The sequence below is a fragment of the Gopherus evgoodei genome, chromosome 6 (assembly GCF_007399415.2).
Source record: "Gopherus evgoodei ecotype Sinaloan lineage chromosome 6, rGopEvg1_v1.p, whole genome shotgun sequence".
NCBI classification, from domain to species: Eukaryota; Metazoa; Chordata; order Testudines; family Testudinidae; genus Gopherus; species Gopherus evgoodei.
The window spans coordinates 90,749,468-90,772,565 of NC_044327.1; the positions used below are offsets into that span (position 1 = coordinate 90,749,468).

The 23,098-nt window shown below is 48.0% G+C and overlaps 1 protein-coding gene across 2 annotated transcripts in view; it reads right to left on the reverse strand.

Annotated features, from left to right (window-relative positions):
• AP3B1 (adaptor related protein complex 3 subunit beta 1) overlaps nucleotides 1-23,098 on the reverse strand; it is a 312,676-nt gene that overhangs the window by 109,287 nt on the left and 180,291 nt on the right. For both annotated transcript variants that reach the window (XM_030566153.1, XM_030566152.1), the window contains exons 18-19: nucleotides 20,590-20,695; nucleotides 18,518-18,674 (exon numbers count right to left, since the gene is read on the reverse strand). In XM_030566153.1, the coding sequence (XP_030422013.1) occupies nucleotides 18,518-18,674; nucleotides 20,590-20,695 (263 nt within the window). The remainder of the gene's footprint in view (nucleotides 1-18,517; nucleotides 18,675-20,589; nucleotides 20,696-23,098) is intronic.

The following is a 23,098-nucleotide window of genomic DNA, read 5'->3' on the forward strand; positions in this document are numbered from 1 at the left end:
ATCTTACCACATTATCCAAACCCATCAATTACATAAACACATACACTTCAAAAAGAACAATAAAATGGAAAGGTCATAAACCACCACTAAAAACAAAGTCATCAATAACTATTAAGGGAATAACTAATGTCTGGGTGCACTAAATTTATGGCATTTTCTAGAAAAATGTGTCTACCGTATTACATGAGGGCTTGGCTACACTGGAGCGTTGCAGCGCTGGTGGTGGGTTTACAGGGCTGCAACTTAGTAACCGTCCACACCTGCAAGGCACATCCAGTGCTGCAACTCCCTGGCTGCAGCGCTGGCTATACACCTGGTCTGTTTGGGGTATAACGATTGCAGCGCTGCTCGTCAAGTGTGGCCACCAAAAGCGCTGTAATTGGCCTCCAGGGTATTAGGAGGTATCCCAGAATACCTGTTCAGCCACTCTGATCATCAGTTCGCACTCTACTGCCCTGGCCTCAGGTGACTTGCCCTTTAAATGGCCTGGGAATTTTAAAAATCCCCTTCCTGTTTGCTCAGCCAGGTGTGCAGTGCAATCAGTGAATCTTTCCAGGTGACCATGCCGCCACGCTCCAAATGAGCCTCAGCATGGAGCAATGGCGAGTTGATGGACCTCATCAGTGTTTGGGGGGAGGAAACTGTACAGTCACAGCTGCGCTCCAGCCGTAGGAATTACGACACCTAAGGGCAGATATCAAAGGCCATGATGGAAAGGGGCCATGACTGGGACACGGTGCAGTGCAGGGTTAAAGTAAAGGAGCTGCGGAGTGCCTATTGCAAAGCCCGCGAGGGAAACTGCCGCTCAGGTGCTGCCCCCACGACCTGCTGTTTTTACAAGGTGCTGGACGCGATACTTGGGGGTGACCCCACTGCCAATCTGAGGACCACGATGGACAGTTCAGAGCAGGGAGAGGAGAGGGAGGTGGAGGGGGGGAAGAAACAGAGAGTGAGGGTACTGGGGTGGGGGGAGACACCCCAGAGTCCCAGGAGGCATGCAGCCAGGAGCTCTTCTCAAGCCGGGAGGAAGCTAGCCAGCTGCAGCAGCTGGAACTTGTTGGTGAAGAAGAAGCAGAGGAGCGGGTTCCCGGTAAGCAGCTTTTATTTTCAGGATGGAAATGTTTCGGGAGAGGAGGGGGGGTTATGGCTGCATGCATGTATGCCTAGATGTGGAACAGCCCATTGATGTGGTCTATCACATCGCGGTAATCGGCCTCGGTAATCTCTTCAAAAATTTCTGCCAGAGCATGTGCAACGCGCTTGTGCAAATTTACAGGGAGAGCCACTGTGGTCCTTGTTCCAGTCAGGCTAACGCGTCCGCGCCACTGTGCCGCGAGGGGTGGGGGGACCATTGCTGCACACAGGCAAGCTGCATAGAGGCCAGGGCGGAATCCGCATTGCTGTAGAAGACCCTCCCCTTGCTTCCAAGGTAACCCGCAGCAGTGAGATATCTTCCAGGATTAACTCCTGTGGAAAATGTAGGGATAGTGTTCAGTGCAGGTCACCTGGCAGCTCTCTGCTTTCCCCAACGCACAGAAAAAGACGGTTATTCACCTTTGTAACTGTTGTTCTTCAAGATGTGTTGCTCATATCCATTCCAATTAGGTGTGCGCGCGCCGTGTGCACGTTCGTCGGAAGATTTTTACCCTAGCAACACCCGGCGGTTTGGCTGGGCGCCCCGTGGCGTGGCGCCGCCATGGCACCGAATATATATCCCTGCTGATCCGTCCGATCCTCAGTTCCTTCTTGCCGGCTACTCCAACGGTGGGGAAGGAGGGCGGGCTTTGGAATGGATATGAGCAATACATCTCGAAGAACAACAGTTACAAAGGTGAGTAACCGTCTTCAAGCGCTTGCTCATATCCATTCCAATTAGGTGAATCCCAAGCCTTACCTAGGCGGTGGGGTCGGAGTGAGATACTGCAGAATGCAAGACTGCTAAGCCGAAGGCTGCACCGTCTCTGGATTGTTCCATCAGGGCATAATGGGAAGTAAAAGTGTGTACTGAAGACCAGGTAGCTGCTTGACATATCTCCTGAATGGGTACTTGAGCTAAGAAGGCGGCCGACGAGGCCTGGGCCCTGGTAGAATGTGTGGTAATATGACCCGGAGAGGCAAGAGCTAGATTGTAGCAAGTCCGGATGCACGCCGTTACCCAGGATGAAATCCTCTGAGAAGAGACGGGTTGGCCTTTCATCCGGTCCACCACTGCAACAAAGAGTTGAGGCGTTTTGCGGAAGGGCCTCGTTCGGTCAATATAGGAGGCGAACGCCCTACAGACGTCAAGCGAATGTAACTGCTGCTCCCTACGAGATGTATGCGGTTTGGGGAAGAAGACCGGGAGGAATATGTCCTGGTTGAGATGAAAGGCCGAGACTACTTTAGGGAGGAACGCTGGATGTGGGCGTAACTGCACCTTGTCCTTGTGGAACACCGTGTATGGTGGGTCCACCATCAGAGCCCGAAGCTCAGAGACTCTCCTAGTCGATGTAATGGCTACAAGGAAGGCTGTCTCCCATGACAAATATAAGAGTGAGCAGGTTGCCAATGGCTCGAACGGAGGGGATGTAAGTCTCGTCAGGACTAAACTGAGGTCCCAGGAAGGGGCGGGGCGTCGTATTAGGGGGTACAGACGCTCCAAGCCTTTGAGGAACCACGAGATCATAGGGTGGGAGAAGACGGAGTGAGTACCTTCTCTGGGGTGGAAAGTAGAAATAGCCGCCAAGTGCACTCGCAAAGATGAGATAGTGAGGCCTTGCTGTTTAAGATACCATAGGTAGTCCAAAATAGTGGGGATGGGAACCTTTGTAGGTGCAACATTCTGCGTTTGACACCAGCAGGAAAACCGTTTCCACTTGGCTAAGTAAGTAGACCGATTAGAAGGTTTTCTGCTACCCAGGAGTACCTCTTGCACCTGGGTAGAGCAGCGCAATTCCGATTGGGTTAACCATGCAGGACCCATGCTGTGAGATGGAGGGATTGTAGGTCTGGGTGGAGAAGCCTGCCGTGGTCCTGCGTTATCAGATCCTGATGAAGGGGCAGGGGGATCGGGTTGGCTATCGAGTGGTCCAGCAACGTGGTGTACCAATGTTGCCAGGGCCACGCAGGGGCGATCAGGATCAGTCGAGCCTTGTCCCTGCGAAGCTTTACTAAAACCCTGTGCACCATCAGGAAGGGTGGAAAGGCGTAAAGCGGGTGGTTCGTCCAAGAGATTAGGAAGTCGTCTGATATTGAGCCCGGGGGGAGATCTTGGAAGGAGCAGAACCTCTGACACTTCCTGTTGTTGCGGGAAGCGAAGAGGTCTATGTGGGGAAAGCCCCATTTCTGGAAGATGGAATGTACAATGTCCGGGCGAAGCGACCACTCGTGGGAGAGAAAGGATCTGCTGAAATGGTCTGCCAGAGTGTTCCGGACCCCTGGGAGAAAGGACGCTATAAGGTCTATAGAGTGGGCTATACAAAATTCCCACAGTTGGATTGCCTACTGACAAAGGGGGAAGGATAGAGTGCCTCCCTGCTTGTTTGTGTAGTGCATTGCTGTTGTGGTGTTCTAGTGCTTACGAACAAAACGGCCCTGCAGATGATGTTGGAACGTCTGGCACGCGAGGCGGACTGCTCTCAGCTCCCGGACGTTTATGTGCAACGCTAGCTCTTGAGATGTCCAGAGGCCTTGCGTGCGATGATGGCCCAGGTGTGACCCCCAGCCGAGACACGACGCGTCCATCGTTAGGGATACTGAGGGCGGTCTCGGTTGGAACGGCATTCCTGCACCAGGGAAGGTGTTAGCCACCAGTTGAGGGAGTCTAAGACGCTCTGAGGAACGGTGATGACCATGTCTATGGTGTCCCTGCCTGGGTGGTAAACTGAGGTGAGCCAGGTTTGAAGGGGACGCAGGTGTAGTTTGGCATGCTTGGTTACAAAAGTGCATGCGGCCATGTGACCAAGAAGGCTGAGGCAGGTGCAGGCCGAGGTTGTCGGAAAAGTTTGGAGACTTTCTATGACCAAAACTAGCGCCTGAAACCGGGGTAGTGGAAGGCAGGCTGTTGTGAGTTTGGAGTCTAGAATGGCCCCAATGAATTCTATTCTTTGAGTGGGCACTAGAGTAGACTTCTCTAGATTGATCATCAGGCCCAGCTGCTCGAATAGGTCCGTGATGATGGCAACATACCTGGTGACTTGGGCCTCGGAGGTCCCGTGAATAAGCCAGTCGTCTAGGTAAGGAAAGACATGTATTTGCTGATGACGGAGGAAGGCGGCCACTACAGCCACGCACTTTGTAAACACGCGTGGGGCGGTGGAGAGGCCAAACGGAAGGACCGCAAATTGAAAATGTTGATGGTGCACCATAAACTGTAGGTACCGTCTGTGCGGAGGGTAAATGGTGATGTGAAAGTATGCGTCCTTCATGTCGAGAGCAGCGTACCAGTCTCCGGGATCCAAGGATGGGATGATGGTCCCCAGGGACACCATGCAGAACTGCAACTTCTTCAGAAAGACGTTGAGTCCGCGTAGGTCCAGGATGGGTCGGAGACCTCCTTTTGCCTTGGGGATTAGGAAATATCAGGAGTAAAATCCCTTGCCCCTGAACTCCTCCGGCACCTCCTCTATAGCTCCGATGGAAAGGAGCGTATGAACCTCTTGCCAGAGGAATTGCTCGTGAGAGGGGTCCCTGAAGAGGGACGGGGAGGGAAGGTGGGGGCGAAATAAATTGGAGGTGATTTCCAAATTCCACCGTGCGTAGGACCCAACGATCCGAGGTTAATTGGGTCCACGCAGGGAGGAAGGAGGAAAGGTGGTTGGACAACTGAAGGGGATCCTGGGGAAGGACTGGTGCTCTGCTCTTTGGTGCACCTTCAAAAGTTCAGTTTGGGTCCCACTGATGGTTTGGCTAGACCGTTATTCTGGCCCCCTTGGGAACCGAATTGCCGTTTGCGGTTCCCGCGAACATGCCTCCTGCTAAAGTCTTGTCGTGGCCTGGGCGGGGGGTAAGGGCGTTGGGGCTGGGTACGGAAGGACCTACGTTGGGTTTGCGGAGTATGCATCCAAAGGGAACACATGACGACGGGATTATCCTTGAGACTCTGGAGTCTAGGGTCCGTTTTCTGAGAGAAAAGGTCCTGTCCATCAAACGGAAGGTCCTGAATAGTGTGTTGCAGTTCAGGAGGTAGGCCTGACACCTGCAGCCACGATATTCTCCACATTGTAATTCCCGAGGCCATGGTTCTGGCAGCCGAATCAGCAGCGCCTAATGAGGCCTGCAGGGAAGTCCGTGCCACTTTCTTCCCTTCCTCCAGAAGGGCCTGGAATTCTGGGCAGGAGTCCTGTGGGACCAGTTCAGCGAACTTACCCACCGATTGCCAGGTATTATAATTATACCTGCTGAGCAGGGCCTGTTGGTTAGCCACCCGCAGTTGGAAGCCTCCGGCAGAGTAGACTTTTCGTCCCAATAGATCCATCCGTATAGCCTCCCACGATTTCGGGGCAGGGGCTTGCTGGCCATGGTGCTCTCGCTCATTCACAGATTGAACGACCAGAGAGCATGGAGGAGGATGGGTATAGAAGTATTCGTACCCTTTAGAGGGTACCATGTATTTCCTTTCCACGCCTCTGGCCGTGGGCGGGACAGATGCCGGAGATTGCCAAATGGTGTCCGCTTTGGCTTGAATGGAACGGATGAATGGCAGAGCCATGCGAGTTGGCGCATCTGCCGACAGTATGTCTATGACCGGGTCTTCCACCTCCGGGACCTCCTCCACCTGGAGACTGATATTTAAGGTGACTCGCCGGAGAAGGTCCCGGTGGGCTTGGAGGTCAATCGGGGGCGGGCCCGATGAAGAAGTACCGGCTACGGCCTAGTCTGGTGAACAGGAGGACGACAGACCCGGCACGGTTGGGTCATTTAGTGACTCCTGTTCCTGAGGAGCATCAGGGTCTGGGAACACCTGAGGGTCCGGTGCCAGAGCCGATTTGTCTGTACCCGCTGGAGGAGGGCAGCTAACAGTGGCCTCAGGTGCACGATGTTCCGACGGGGTGGAACGAGATGGAACCATGGGTTCGCCTTGGGCCTGGTGATATGCCCAAGGTGTCCAGAAGGACCACTGAGGCGCTTGTTCTGTGCCCTGAGCCTCCTGGAGGACATGGCTATGCGTTTCTGAATCCCCGTAGGCGGCACTATCAGCGTGCAAAGACTCAGATGGGTGCCGTGATGGCCAAGGCGGAGCAGAGAGCATGTGAGGAGGAGCCCTGTGCGCAGGGTACCGTAAGTCGTGCCGCACTTGAGAGCGGTACCGGGAGCCGTACCGGTGCCGAGAGGTTTACCGGGACCTGCGACCAGCGCGGTGCCGGGAGGTCGACTGGGATCGTGAAGCTCTATGGTGAGAGTGGCTGCTGCGTGAATGGTGCCAGGAGCTGGACCACCGTTTGGAATATCGGTCCGGAGAGCGGGATTTTGAGTGGTGCAGTGAGTACGACCGGTACCGAGAAGGAGATCGGTACTGGGACTGCGAGTGGCGCCTAGATAGGGACTGGTGGTGAGATCGGGAGCGCTCGCGAGACCTTGATCTTGAGTGGTGCCTGCCTGCGGTGTCGATGAAAGGTGGCCTGACCAGGACAAGCTTCCCTGTTGACGTAACCCGCACCAGCAGCGCTGGGGGTTGAGGCAGGGTGGGCTCCATTAGGGCAATGAGCTCCCTCGCCGTTGAAAAGGTCTCTGGCATGGTGGGAACGATAAGCTCTACAGAGGCGTGTGCCGGGGAGCTGTCAAGCACCGAACTCGACGGCTCTTGCATGGCCGGAATCAACGGTGCCAAGATTGCCGGTGCCACGGCAGTTGTTGGTGCCGGGCAGCTCGGTTTTGGCTGCTGCTCAGACTGCGGTGCAGATATTGGAGCCGCAGGAGCTTTGAGCTTTTTAGCACGTGGGGAGAGGGAGCGGTGCCGGGACATCTTCGTGGTGCCGGCGCTCTCTGGTGCCGATGAGGCACTTCTCCCCAGCGCGGACTGTGCGGCACTCGGTGCCGAAGACGGAGGAATGAAGGCCGCCTTCATTAGGAGCTGCTTTAGATGAAAGTCCCGCTCCTTTTTTGTCTGCGGCTTAAATGACTTGCAAATCCGGCACTTATCTGCAAGATGGGATTCCCCCAGGCACTTTAGGCAGGAGTTGTGGGGGGTCTCCCATTGGCATCGGCCGCCGGCAGGCCGAGCTCAGTTTGAAACCCGGTGAACCAGGCATGGGCCTGGGCACCAGGAGAGGGGAAGGGGCTAATCCCCAACCCTCTGAACTATATATACTAACTACATTTACAAAAGGGTATTAAAAGTATTAACTACAACTATAAAACTACATTATATACACAATAAGTACTAGAACGAGTGAATAGCTAGGGAAGTGGAGATCAGCCAAGACGCGCTCCACTGTTCCAACGACCGACACGGGCGTTAGAAGGAACTGAGGAGTGGACGGGTCAGCACGGGTATATATTCGGTGCCATAGCAGCGCCATGCCAGGGGGCACCCAGCCGACTTGCCGGGTGTCGCTAGGGTAAAAATCTTCCGACAAACATGCACGTGGCGAGCGCACACCTAATTGGAATGGATATGAGCAAGCACTCGAAGAAGAACCTCAGTGCAGCCCCGAACCAATCAGTTCCCCTTCCCAGGTGAGCCGCGGCAGCGAGATGGCTTCCTGGATTAACTCCTGTGGAAAATGTAGGGATAGTGTTCACTGGAGGTCCCTCTGAAGCTCTCTGCTTTCCCCAAAGCACAGAAACCCCAGTGCAGCCCTGAACCAATCAGTTCCTCTTCCCAAGTGAGCCACGCCAGCGAGATGGCTTCCAGGATTAATCAACTCCTGCACTCATTACCCCTTACTCACCATGTCTTCGATGCTGTGGGCTCTCTGTGCTGTGTCTGGTATGTAGAAATTATGCTAAAGTGAGACTGTGAACTCCTTCACTGTGATGATACACAATGCTGCCTTTCTGTTAAATGTTTCAATTTTTGTCTTTCTTCTAACAACAGTGTGTCATAAACATATAAGTAAGAGTTAATAGAACGGAAGTACTTCACCACTCTTTTGCCTGTAAAGAGTTAACAAGATCAGTGAGCCAGGCTGTCACCTGACCATAGGACCACTCAAGGGACAGGATACTTTCAAATCCTGAGGGAGGGAAGTTTGTGTTTGTGCTGTTAGTGTTTGGTGGTTGTTCACTCTGGGGGCTCAGAGGGACCAGACGTGCAACCAGGTTTCTCTCCAATCTCTCCGATACAGGCTCTTATAAGTTCAGAATAGTGAGTACTAGGTAGACAAAGCGAGTTAGGCTTTTGTTTGTTTTCTTTATTTGCAAATGTGTATTTGGCTGGAAGGAGTTCAAATTTGTATTTTGCTGAAAGAATTTTAATTTGTACTTGTATACTTAGGCTGGGAGGGTATTCCTAGTGTCTATAGCTGAAAGACCCTGTAACATATTCCATCTTAAATTCACAAAGATAATTTTTATCGTTCTTTCTTTCTTTAATTAAAAGCTTTTCTTGCTTAAGAATCTGATTGTTTTTTTTTATTCTGGTGTGAGACCCCAGGGGACGGAGTCTGGATTTACCAAGGAATTGTTGGGGAAAAAGGAGGGAAGGGGGAGAGAGAGGCTAATTTCTCTCTGTGTTACGTTTACTGTCTCTCTCAGGGAGAATCTTGGAGGGGAAGAGAGAAGGACGGGGGAAGGTGCATTTTCCTCTCTGTTTTAAGATTCAAGGAGTTTGACTCACAGTGATTTTCCAGGGTAACCCAGGGAGGGGAAGCCTGGGAGAGGCAATGGTGAGGGAAAGGGTTTACTTTCCTTGTGTTAAGATCCAGAGAGTCTGGGTCTTGGGGGTCCCCGGGCAAGGTTTTTGGGGACCAGAGTGTACCAGGCACTGGAATTCCTGGTTGGTGGCAGCGCTACAGGTTCTAAGCTGGTAATTAAGCTTAGAGGAATTCATGCTGGTACCCCATCTTTTGGATGCTAAGGTTCAGAGTGGGGAATTATACTATGACATGGTGTGCAGCGCGTGGGATAGATAGATAAGATAGAATCCAAAAGCCAGTGAGGTTTTTATTTCTCTCCCTGCTAGCTATCTGCAGGCAGACTGAGGTTTGGGTTTAGAAGCAAAAGCCAGTAGGATTTTTTCTCTCTCTTTCCCTGCTAGCTGTGTGTAAGGCAGGCTAGAGGAGATTGTTTTTAAAAGCAAAGGTCTGCAAGTTTTTTGGTCTCTCCCTTCTGAGTACCCTGAAAGCAGAGGCATTAGGGTTTAACAAGGGTCGTTTGTTAAACAAAGGGACTCCAGCTGTGAGTCACCAAACACCAGCAAAACACATTTGCAAATGAATGGTTTTTTTCCTTTCTAACTCTGTTGGGAATAGCTAGGTAGAAGGAGTTTAAAAAAAAAGACTGTGTTACTAAGCAACCCGAAGAAGGCAACAGAAAAACAGCATTTCAAGCAGTAAACAGCAGAAGGCGCCCCAGCACAAGGAAGCCGGAAGTATGAGTTCCAAGGAATGGGCAAAACTGGATGCAGAGAAACAAATCAAAGATGCAGACCACAAGTGAGACATGGAAAAGAAACAAAAAGAACTAGAAATAAAACAAAAAGAGATAGAACTGAGACAAAAAGAGATGGAGCTAAGAGAAAGAGAAAAAGAGGCTGCCCACAGGAGAGAGCTGGAGATAAGGGAAAAAGAGAGGGAAGAGAGGGAAAGAGAGAGAAAGCATGAACTGGAATTAGCGCAGGCTAAGCAGAATAACACAGCCAACCCTAACAACCCTTCGCCAGTTGTTGTTCCACATCCCAGGAAATTTCCCACCTACAAGACAGGTGATGACACTGAGGCCTTCCTAGAAAATTTTGAAAGGACCTGCCATGGGTACAGCATCTCTGAAGACCAGTACATGATAGTGCTGAGGCCACTGCTCAGTGGACCCCTAGCAGAGGTGGCGGCTGAAATGCCTAAGGAGAACATGAATGATTATAAACTTTTTCAAACCAAGGCCAAAATCAGAATGGGGCTAACACCTGAGCATGCCCATCGGAGGTTCAGAGCCCTAAGGTGGAAACCAGATGTGTCATTCATCCGACACGCCTACCACATTGGAAAGAATTATAATGCCTGGATATCAGGGGCCAATGTTAAATCTCTGGACGACATGCACCTCCTAATACAATTGGAACAGTTCTTAGAGGGTGTTCCTGAAGAAATAGAAAGGTATATCCTAGATGGGAAGCCCAGAACTGTAACTGAGCGGGGGAGATTGGAGCCAGATGGGTGGAAGTGGCAGAAAAGAAAAGAGCTACTATCAAGGAGAGTGAATATCACAGGGGTCACACCGACAATAAACCCTTCACCCGAGGGCAACCCAAGACCCCACCTACAACCCAAGGAAAGCCGCCGACGCCCTATTCTCTCACCTCACCAATCTCCAGTAACCCACCTCGGCCCAGTGACCAGTCAGCTGGGCGATGCTTCAAGTGTAATGAACTGGGACATATAAAGGCCAACTGCACCAAGAACCACAACCGAGTGCAGTTCATTGTATCTCCATCACTCCAAAGATCCCCAGGCCCAGATGCCTCTCATATACCCTCGGAGCGAAGGGAGATTTTGAGAGTGGGCGGAAATAAGGTTATCACATGGAGAGATACAGGAGCACAAGTGTCAGCTATCCACCAATCCTTAGTGGACCCCAAATTCATCAACCCAAAGGCCCAAGTGACAATTTACCCCTTCATGGCACAAGCTGTAAACTTGCCTACAGCTAAACTGCCTGTCCAGTACAAAGGCTGGTCAGGAATGTGGACATTTGCAGTCTACGACAATTATCATATCCCCATGCTACTGGGGGAAGACTTGGCCAACCAAGTAAAGTGGGCCAAGAGGGTGGGACTGGTTACACGCAGCCAAGCCAGGCAAGCTTCCAGACCTATCCCTGTTCCTGAACCATCCACAGAGGCCCCATCTCTGTTAGCAGAGACCCAGACAGAGGCAGTGGACCCGGATCCCAGGCCAACGACTGCCACAGTCACAGTATTTCCAGTCCCAGACCCGGATCTGGAAACGCAACCAGCACCAGAACCATTGCCAGCACTGACGCCAGCACTTGCAAATGCATCTTCAACCCCAACGCCAGAGGGCGCCAGCGAGCCTGAACTGGCAGAAGCAGCAGACCACCATACCCAAGAGGTTCAGCCAGAGCCTGAAATACCACCTGGTGCACCAGCGGAGAGCGGTTCACCAGCCACGAAAACAACCCTATCACCTACATCGCTTCCTGAGGGACCAAGCCCAAGTTCACAGTAAGGAAGAACTGGTGTCTACAGCCACCAGGAAACAGTTCTAGACTGAGCAGGACGCAGATGACACCTTCAGAAAGCTTGGGCAGCGGCACGGAGCACTCCACCGCCTCTCAGCTCTTCTAACTGATCCCGGTTTGTTATAGAACAAGGGCTTTTCTATAAGGAGACTCTTTCTGGTGGACACCGGAAAGACTGGCATCCACAAAAACAGTTGGTGGTTCCAACTAAGTACCGGGGGAAGCTTTTAAGCTTAGCCCATGATCATCCCACTGGCAATGCTGGGGTGAACAGAATCAAAGACAGGTTGGGGAAGTCCTTCCACTGGGAGGGGATGGGCAAGGATGTTGCCAAGTATGTCCGGTCTTGTGAGGTGTGCCAAAAAGTGGGAAAGCCCCAAGACCAGGTCAAGGCCCCTCTCCAGCCACTCCCCATAATTGAGGTACCATTTCAGCGAGTAGCTGTGGATATTCTGGGTCCTTTCCCAAAAAAGACCCCCAAAGGAAAACAGTACATACTGACTTTCGTGGACTTTGCTACCCGATGGCCAGAAGCAGTAGCTCTAGGCAACACCAGGGCTAAAACTGCGTGCCAGGCCCTAACAGACATTTTTGCCAGGGTAGGCTGGCCCTCCGACATCCTTACTGATTCAGGGACAAATTTCCTGGCAGGGACCATGAAAGAACTGTGGGAAACTCATGGGGTGAACCACTTGGTTGCCACCCCGTACCACCATCAAACCAATGGCCTGGTGGAAAGGTTTAATGGAACTTTGGGGGCCATGAACTGTAAATTCGTGAATGAACACTCCAATGACTGGGACCTAGTGTTGCAGCAGTTGCTCTTGCTTACAGGGCTGTACCACACCCCAGTTTAGGGTTCTCACCGTTTGAGCTTGTGTATGGTCATGAGGTTAAAGGGCCATTACAGTTGGTGAAGCAGCAATGGGAGGGGTTTACACCCACTCCAGGAACTAACATTCTGGACTTTGTAAGCAACCTACAGAACACCCTCCAACACTCTTTAGCCCTTGCTAGAGAAAACCTAGGGGATGCTCAGAAAGAGCAAAAGGCCTGGTATGATAGACATACCAGAGAGCGTTCCTTCAAGGTAGGAGACCAGGTTATGGTCTTGAAGGCGCAACAGGCCCATAAGATGGAAGCATCATGGGAAGGGCCATTCACAATCCAAGAGTGCATGGGAGCTGCTCACTACCTCATAGCATTTCCCAATTACTCCCTAAAGCCCAGAGTGTACCACGTTAATTCTCTCAAGCCCTTTTATTCCAGAGACTTACAGGTTTGTCAGTTTACAGCCCAGGGAGGAAATAATGCTGAGTGGTCTGATGGTGTCTACTATGAAGGGAAAAGTGACAGTGGCATGGAAAAGGTGAACCTCTCCACAATCCAGGAACATCTGCAGCGGCAACAGATCAAGGAGTTAATGCACTCTCCCGTGAAAGTTTCCCAGAAGCAACTGGTTAACAATTGTCCTTACAATGTAAAGAATATTGTAGTTTTACATAATTAGTGGCATATGTAAGGGTGCACGTGTTTATTGATCTGTTTATTCTAGAGTTCTAGGGAGAAATCACTGCCAGTGTGGTTCCACACTGTCAGCGATTTGGGGGGCATGTCATAAACAGATAGTAAGAGTTAATAGAACAGAAGTACATCACCACTCTTTTGCCTGTAAAGGGTTAACAAGATCAGTGAGCCAGGCTGTCACCTGACCAGAGGACCACTCAAGGGACAGGATACTTTCAAATCTTGAGGGAGGGAAGTTTGTGTGTGTGCTGTTAGTGTTTGGTGGTTGTTCACGCTGGTGGCTCAGAGGGACCAGACGTGCAACCAGGTTTCTCTCCAATCTCTCCGATACAGGTTCTTATAAGTTCAGAATAGTGAGTACTGGGTAGATAAACTGAGTTAGGCTTATGTTTGTTTTCTTTATTTGCAATTGTGTATTTGGCTGGAAGGAGTTCAAATTTGTATTTTGCTGAAAGAATTTTAATTTGTACTTGTATACTTAGGCTGGGAGGGTATTCCCTGTGTCTATAGCTGAAAGACCCTGTAACATATTCTATCTTAAATTTACAAAGATAAATTTTACTGTTTTTTCTTTCTTTAATTAAAAGCTTTTTTTGTTTAAGAACCTGATTATTTTTTTATTCTGGTGATACCCAGGGGACTGGGTCTGGATCCACCAGGGAATTGGTGGGGAGAAAGGAGGGAAGAGGGAGAGAAAGGTTAATTTTCTCTCTCTGTGTTACGATTACTGTCTCTCTCAGGGAGAGTCTGGGAGGGGGAGAGAGAAGGAGGAGGGAAGGTGGATTTTCCTCTCTGTTTTGAGATTCAAGGAGTTTGAATCACAGTAATCTTCCAGGGTAACCCAGGGAGGGGAAGCCTGGGAGAGGCAACGGTGAGGGAAAGGGTTTACTTTCCTTGTGTTAAGATCTAGAGGGACTAGGTCTTGGGGGTCCCTGGGCAAGGTTTTGGGGGGACCAGAGTGTACCAGGCACTGGAATTCCTGGTTCGTGGCAGCGCTACAAGTACTAAGCTGGTAATTGAGCTTAGAGGAATTCATGCTGGTACCCCATCTTTTGGAGGCTAAGGTTCAGAGTGCGGAATTATACCATGACACAGTGTCCTTGACTACTGCTAGAAATGGACTGGCCTTATCAGACTGCTGAAAAGCTACAAGACCTGAGGAAAAAGCCACAAAAAAGCAAAGAAGATATGATGAAAGCAGTTATGAATCAGTCTGTCATAGAGAGTAAGAAGCTGCAGGACTGGAGAGAGAAAATGCAGCACTGGAGGGAAAGAGAAAGCAGGAGAAAGGAATTGGCTAAGAAGAAAAGCACAAAGCAGCTGATAAGCCTCCTGGTGCGCCAAACGGACTGTATCCAGTCACTCATAGCCATGCAGGCAGAGCACTACCGTGCTGCCCCGCCCCCGCCCCCCATCCCAAAGCTCTCTCTTTTATGCCCCAATGTCAGCTCAAAACCCCCTTCTCCAGCATCCAGGTTCTTACCACCACCAGCTGCCCCCAACACCTGTACGTTCACCCACCAGCCCTGAGAACTACGACCCTTACCCTCTGCACTCAACCCCCATCACCATGCAGCAGTTTTCATCCTGAAGTGCAGTAGTCATTGCACAGCACTCCAGACAGGACATATTCAAACCTCTGACTGTACAGTTCACCACCCTACCCCCCCTGCCCTTTTACTTACTTTCTTTTCAATAAATGATTTCTTGGCTTTTAAAACAGCTTTTATTATTGCAGAAAGTGAAAGATACCGTACCCCAAGGAAAAAACAAGGCACTGCAAATCATTGTAACCATTGCACTTCACTCCCGTGCAAGCCACCAAACATTACTGTTGGCTTTCAGCCTCAAATTCCTCCCTCAAGGCATCCCTAATCCTTGTAGCCCTGTGCTGGGCCTCTCTAGTAGCCCTGCTCTCTGGCTGTGCAAACCAGGCGTTTGCTCTCTGGCTCAGCCTCCAGGCGTTGAACCTCTGAAGTCCATTCCTGACTGAATGTTTCACACTTCCCTTCACAAATATTATGGAGGGTACAGCATGCGGATATAACAGCAGGGATGCTGCTTTCCCCCAAGTCTGGCTTCCCATACAGAGAATGCCAGCGCTCTTTTAAACGGCCAAAAGCACACTCCACAGTCATTCGGCACTGGCTCAGCCTGTAGTTGAAACCAGTCCTTGCTCCTGTCAAGCTTCCCTGTATACAGTTTCATGAGCCGAGGCATTAATGGGTAAGTGGGGTCTCCAAGGATTACAATGGGCATTTTGACGTCCCCCACTGTGATTTTCCGGTCTGGGAAAAAAGTCCCGGCCTGCAGCTTCCTGAACAGGTCACTGTTCCGAAAGATGCATGCATCATGCACCTTTCCAGGCCAGCCTGTGTAAATGTCAATGGAACGCCCACGGTGATCTATAAGCTCCTGGAGAACCATAGAGAAATACCTCTTCCGATTAATATACTCGGATGCTAGGTGGGGTGGTGCTAGAATAGGAATATGCGTCCCATCGATCGCCCCTCCACAGTTAGGGAAACCCATTTGTGCAAAGCCATCCACAATGTCCTGCACGTTCCCCAGAGTCACGGTTCTTCTTAGCAGGATGCGATTAATGGCCCTGCAAACTTGCATCAACACGATTCCAACGGTCGACTTTCCCACTCCAAACTGGTTCCCAACCGATCGGTAGCTGTCTGGAGTTGCCAGCTTCCAGAATGCAATAGCCATCCGCTTCTCCACTGGCAGGGCAGCTCTCAATCTTGTGTCCTTGCGCCGCAGGGTGGGGGCAAGCTCCTCACGCAGTCCCATGAAAGTGGCTTTTCTCATCCGAAAATTCTGCAGCCACTGCTCGTCATCCCAGACTTCCATGATGATGTGATCCCACCACTCAGTGATTGTTTCCTGAGCCCAAAAGCGGTGTTCCACGGTGCTGAGCATGTCCGTTACTGCCACAAGCAATTCAGCGTCACACGCGTCAGGCAACTCGATATCATCGTCGCACTCTTCACTGTCACTTTGAAGCTGAAGGAATAGCTCAACTGCCAAACGTGATGAGCTGGCGACACTCATCAGCGAAGTCCTCAGCAGCTCGGGCTCCATTTCCCACAGAAATCGCGCTGCACACAAACCGTTGGGAGACTCACGATGGTGCCAAATGTGGACGGAAAAACAGTGACTGCTGGGATGTGAAGCGTTGCACCACGGGGCGTTGGGACAGGAAGCGGAATGACTCGCACCCTTCCCGAAACCCACGGCGCCAAAATGGGACGAGGTGCTCTGTGGGATAGCTGCCCATAATGCACCACTCCCAACAGCGCTGCAAATGTGGCCACACTGCAGTGCTGGTAGCTGTCAGTGTGGCCACACTGCAGCGCTGTCCCTACACAGCTGTACGAAGACAGCTGTAACTCCCAGCACTGCACAACTCCAAGTGTAGCCAAGCCCTGAGAAACTTTCAGACTAAGTAAGCTTTGATTAAAGGAATCTGGATGGATTTTAAAGCTTTTTCGGGGGCAAATCAACATCTCTTTTCTGGTCAATTTACTATTGTTCGTTCATGCCTCTATATTAAATTAACTAGAAAGAGAAACATTTATAAAATGAATTGGTCTGATGCTGGAATGGGCCAACACACAGTACTATTGTTGTGCCACATTCTCACACCCTTTCTCATGCTGAGTAGTACCTTACTGAAATAGCCCATGCATGTCCGTGGAATATTTCACAGGGCAAGATACCACTCAACAAGAGTAAGGCAACTATATAGAGTACGGATTTTTAATGGAAATTTTGGTTCTGGATTTTAAACAATTTTTACACTTTTGCTAAGTCTTTGAGGGAAATGAAGGTATGTGCCCTGTGATGCTACTGTTCTACAAGATGCACAATACTTCACAGAGAGAAAAAAAAAATCTGGAAAAAAATCTAAGGAGACAGAAAAAAGTTGGGAGGAAAAAAAATCAATATTTCTTAGAACTGAATTCTCTGAAGCTAATATGATTCTCACTTATTAAAAATGGAGACATGGTAACACTACACAACCATGTAATTATATTTTAATGCTAAACATTATATTTTTAGAATCAAAGGAAAGTAATACTGCGTAAGGCAGTAGCTTTAACATGCCATGAATCTAAAACTGAATAAGAGTGCTACAGCCACATGTAGGAAGCAACTGTTACAAGAACATATTTGTTTTTCAAAACCAAAGTGAAAGAAATAGGAGGTTTTTGAAGTAACATCAGAATTAAACTGCATACACAAAAATCTTCCACAAACATTTATTTATGAGGTCACTGAAAAAAGACACAATTTTCTTCTGTTTAAACATAGCTATTCATTCCAATCAAAGCTGGTGCCAACCAAATCCATCTCTGTTACCTCACAGGCCCTAACATGGAACCTATACAACAGTATTTGCATCAAAAAGGAATCCACTGTGAGCCAGATATTCTTTCAGTTCAATAAGTAAAGCAATTCGTTTTGAATAAACACAGCTTCTAGCTTTAAGATAAGATTTTCAAGATAAAAGTATTATTTTATTATGCATCATTCAATTTTGATGGGTAATCATTGTTTACCTTACTACTTAGAATTTCACATGTTAATCTAATGAAAAGAATTTACTGGTAACTAGCTTTTTAACTTTGCAATGATGAAAAGCCTGTATTAATTTAACCTACAGATTTCATTTGTTCTGAACAGGAAAAACAATATAAATCACTTTTAAAATCATTAAATCCTGACTTAAATTAATAAAGTCATAATTAGGGCATTATGCTGTGTTTGTTATGGAAGTGGCAGGGCGAGCTGCTTTAATTACCGTCTGTAATAAAAGGAGCAGAGTGCGTGCTGCGCCCCAATCAGCGCTGTCAGCCACGACTGAGCTGAGCTGCAAACTCATCAAGTGAGCTGGCAGCAGGCTACAGAGTAAAGGGCGATCATGTCTGCAGAGGCCACTTGCTGACAGCAGTGGAAAAAACAGATTCATACAATCCAAGGTATTAGCCCCAATTACTCAAAATTTTAATGATACTTTAATACATTATAATGCTGTTAATAATGGACAATCTTAAAAAATGCTAACACTTAAATATCTTATAACTGTCTCCCTTCACAGCCCTTGCCTCTATTTGGATCATAATCTTTTTAATATAACATTATTTAGAAAAATCAATTGTCTTAGTTACATAATGGCAAAGTGTTGAAGGATTTAATTTCAGACCTCAGCAAAATTGCTGCAAAAGGTAATTAAGTGTTTCATACAACTGCCTGATCCCTTAACCAGCCTCCCAAGGTTACTTCTATTTTCAGAAAGCCACCCCAAGATTTTGCTACTGAGGTATGAAAATTCAGCTGAAGAAGAGTTCAATTAGGCATGAGGGCAGGGGACTGGACTCGATGACCTCTCGAGGTCCCTTCCAGTCCTAGAGTCTATGAGTCTATGAGAGTGAATTAATGAAAATATGAAACACATACATTCAAATTATACTGAAAAAGGTAATGTCACTCAAAATGTGTGGGCGTTTATGGCTCTTTTAAGCCAATGTTTTCAGATATTTCCACCGAGCAAAGAGAGTAGCCTAATTTGGTATTCAAAAGCGTTTACAGATAAAGCACTCTGAAATGCTCTTTAAAGGATAAAAACACACAATATATTTACCTTTCCTTAATAATTTTGAACTTTTTCTTTGCTGTACCATCTTTGCTCTCTGATTCACTGTCACTCAGTTCTTCACTTGAACTCTCACTATTCTCCATGCTGCTGCCTTCTTCCTTCCCATTTTCCTCTTTTTCACTTTCACTAGTAGATTCACTCTCTAAAAACACAAAAACATTGCAACTTACATTTTTATTAATATAGTTTTATATATGTAGTACATAGTGGAGCCCAAATGTGTATACAGCTATAAAAAAGAAATGCATAATTTTCTTCACCAGATTCATTTTATATTTACCCAGAGTGCAAAAGTTTTTTGTTTATTTTCTTTATCCTTAACTCGTAAATTTTGCTATTTCAAAAGGCTGTTCTCTTGAACACACAGTACTGTACCTGTCCAAATTAGGACACTTTAAATTGATTAGTTGTACCAAGATTCTTACCAATACTCTTGAAAAAAAAATACATGTAAACACAAGGAGTAAGAAATGACTGAATCCTCTAGTCTAAGCCCTTGCTCTAATGAAGGACTACCCTCCACACTAATTGCCTAAGTATTTTATTTAATCTTGAACACCTGTATTGATGATGATTTAACCACCTATTTCAATAAGTTATTCATTCTCTAACTAACCTTATAGTTGAAAAAACATTCCTCATATCTAACTTCAATGTACCCTTTTCTAGCTTCATCCACTGATCACCCTAAGTAATTCTTCTCTACTAAGATACACTCATTTTTTAGCAGGAATTCAGATGTGAAAATATCTCTTTTCCATGCATTTCAACCTTATATACACACATGCTAATTCTTCTGATTCTCAAATGCTAAACATTGAGGCCCTGATTGCTCACTATGTCTGAACTATATTCAGATGCAGTGGAGAGGGGCAGCCTCAAGAAGCTGCTTATGTGGCTTTAAGTACCCTTAAAAGACTGGAGTATCTGGACACAAAGTTCCTTACTTCACTTATCTCACACAACACCTCTGATATGAGCCACCTGCCATTCTTTCCCCCATCATTAGCCCAATATCTACTTAAATAGAAAGTTTGGTACTCTATAGTGAGAGCATAATGCAATCAAACCATAGCTCAGTGGTTTGAGCACTGGCCTGCTAAACCCAGGGTTGTGAGTTCAGTCCTTGAGGGGGCCACTTAAGGATCTGGGGCAAAAATCAGTACTTGCTCCTCGATGACTTTTTGAGGACCCTTCCAATTCTAGGAAATAGGTATATCTCCTATTATTATATACTATAGCAGTGATACTCAGACCTCAGTGGTTCAGGAGCCAAATCAGTGATCATCATTAACCAAAAGAGCCACAATCATGTGAATTCATTGTTTCATTTACTATAGTATTATATATTCAGATTTAAACAGCATAACAGGGGAAATATTTAGTTTTATATTATTATTATTATTCTCACTGAGAGAGACTGACCAAGTATTATTTTATCAACTACAATTGGTTAATAACAAATAATAATTAATAATAGTTAATAATTAAATCACACTGTTTTAATATCATGAGCTACAATGAGCGGCAGGATACACATTAAAGAGCCACTTGTGGCTTCTCAAGCCTCAGTCTGAGTATTGCCGCACTATAGCGTAGCTGAGTATTAACAACATGCCATTGCATGTGGCCAAAACAGATACCTCAGTAAAAGCCAATTAAAACACTTCGGATCCAATCCTGAGAGATGATAAATATTTGCAACTCCCTCCTACTATGTCTGTAGGCATTTTTATTCCTAAACAGTATGCACATTTGACTTCAGCGAGTTGCAGAACCTCTCAAGATCAGTCAAGTTTGATAAGAGTAAAGCCTTTCCATGTATTTTAACTAAGAAGCAAAAGTAAAGTTTATTAAACTCATGTAATTTACATACTTACAGATGACATAGCCATACAATTAATACTTATCACACAGCTGCCATGAAGTTAAGTGTAAGCATTATTCCCCCATTTATACATTACACTGATTTTTTTTAACTGCTCCAGCTGTAATAGCACCACGTTTTGATGGTATGATACATCAAAGAGACTCGTAATTAGTAGCCACATACATACCCGTGTCAGTAGTACTGGCTGACTCCTCCTCCTCTGAATCAGAGTAAAACTTCTCCGCAGGTTTCTCTTTCTTTGCCTTGCCTAATGCTACAGACCATTCTTTTCCCTGTAAGTGAATCAGAAATGTTTCTACATATGTAAACTTAAATTGAAAGCATTTCATAAATTAATTTCCTTCTCTATTCAGTTATGTAGGAAAAGACAATGTGGCAAAGAAAGCAAATGGGATCACAGACTGCCTCCAAAAAGGATTATTATATGCAAGATAAGGGAAATTGTTATAGATTGCATTATGATAAAACCAGGAGTACTAGATCACCGGATGCAACTGAACTCAGCTTTCCAGAAGCCTTAAGGGAATAAAGAATGAGAAAGGTGGCTATATACCACCTTCAGGGGCCTCAAATTTTAAGTATAATCTTAGGACTGCTCTATCTTGTTCTAGGCTGCAACAGGCAATTTTTACTCACCAGAACACACGTGTTCTGACCATATCCTTTTCTCCTCATCCAAATCCCCTATACCATGGGAGAGAGAGGGGAATAGAGCAGTGTAGGACCTGTGGAGGATTGCTGTAGCCTGGGAAAAACACTGATAGCCAGCTAAGCTAGTAGAGTGGTGCACAGTGCTGGCAGTGATTTGGAAATCACATTAAAATTTAGAGAACAGGAAGCTATGGTAACAGGGTTGGATGCTATTGCATTGTACGAACACAGGGACCACAGAGACTTGGTTAAAGCTCAGTATAAACACGGGCACTTCTGGTAATGTTTTTTTCCTCAAAGACTAATCTACGTTTGAATTCTCTACCTCCCAATTCATATTCGGGGGGGGGAAAACAAACATTTACTTGGATACCAGTGGTACCTTGAGATGCTTAATCACTCAGGTTCTCTCTCATACGTAGTATTAAAGAGACTGCAAAACTGGAGTCAGTAAAGAATTTTCCCAAGGACATTCTTGGCAATACCCTTGGAGAAGGACTGTCATGTGTCAAGATCCCTCAGCGGTACTCTATTAGACACAAGTGGATATATCTCACATGATCAATTTCCTGTGACTGCAGCAGGCAAACACCTTACTATCTTCAATATTAGGTATAAAGATGTATTCACACCTTCTTTCAGGCCCTCCTCTACCCCTGGAATGCCCTTCCTGAACTGATTAGCTTGCCCTCAGACATCCCCTCATTCAAGTCCCTCCTTAAGACCCATTTTTGCTGCAGTTTCAGCTGGAATAGTAGCAAACGCATCATCCATTTACTAAAGAAGAGATCCCAACTCTTTACAAAAGACGGTTACTCACCTTTGTAACTGTTGTTCTTCGAGATGTGTTGCTCACATCCATTCCAGTTAGGTGTGCGCGCCGCGCGTGCACGTTCGTCGGAAACTTTTTACCCTAGCAACTCCAGTGGGCCGGCAGGTCGCCCCCTGGAGTGGCGCCGCCATGGCGCCCAATATATATCCCTGCCGGCCCGCCCGCTCCTCAGTTCCTTCTTGCCGGCTACTCCGACAGTGGGGAAGGAGGGCGGGTGTGGAATGGATGTGAGCAACACATCTCGAAGAACAACAGTTACAAAGGTGAGTAACCGTCTTTTCTTCTTCGAGTGATTGCTCACATCCATTCCAGTTAGGTGACTCCCAAGCCATACCTAGGCGGTGGGGTCGGAGTGAGAAGTCGCGGCATGGAGCACTGCAGTTCCGAAGGCCGCATCCTCTCTCGACTGCTGTACCAGGGCGTAGTGGGAAGCAAAGGTGTGGACCGATGACCAGGTCGCTGCCCGACAGATTTCCTGGATGGGCACACGGGCCAGGAAAGCCAGCGACGACGCCTGCGCCCTGGTAGAATGCGCAGTCACACGGCCCGTAGGGACATGGGCCAAGTCATAACAGGTCCTGATACAGGACGTAACCCACGAGGATAACCTCTGGGAGGAGATAGGAAGCCCTTTCATACGGTCCGCTACCGCCACGAAAAGCTGGGGGGATTTGCGGAAGGGTTTGGTCCTCTCTATCTAGAACGCGAGAGCTCTACGGACATCCAGCGAGTGGAGCTGCTGCTCCCTGCCTGAGGAGTGAGGTTTTGGGAAAAAAACCGGGAGGAAAATCTCTTGGTTGACGTGGAAGGCTGAGACCACCTTGGGTAGAAAGGCAGGGTGTGGTCTAAGCTGCACCTTGTCTTTGTGGAAGACCGTGTATGGGGGGTCCACCACAAGGGCTCGGAGTTCCGACACCCGTCTAGCTGAGGTGATAGCTACTAGAAAGGCAGCCTTCCAAGAGAGGTAAAGCAGGGAGCAAGTAGCTAACGGCTCAAAGGGGGGCCCCATGAGCCGGGACAACACCAGGTTAAGATCCCAGGTTGGAGCAGGGGGACGGACGTTAGGGAATAACCGTTCCAGCCCCTTAAGGAATCTCGACACCGTCGGGTGAGAAAAAACGGAGCGACCGTCCGCACCCGGGTGAAAGGTGGAGATAGCTGCCAGATGGACTCGCAACGACGATAAGGCCAG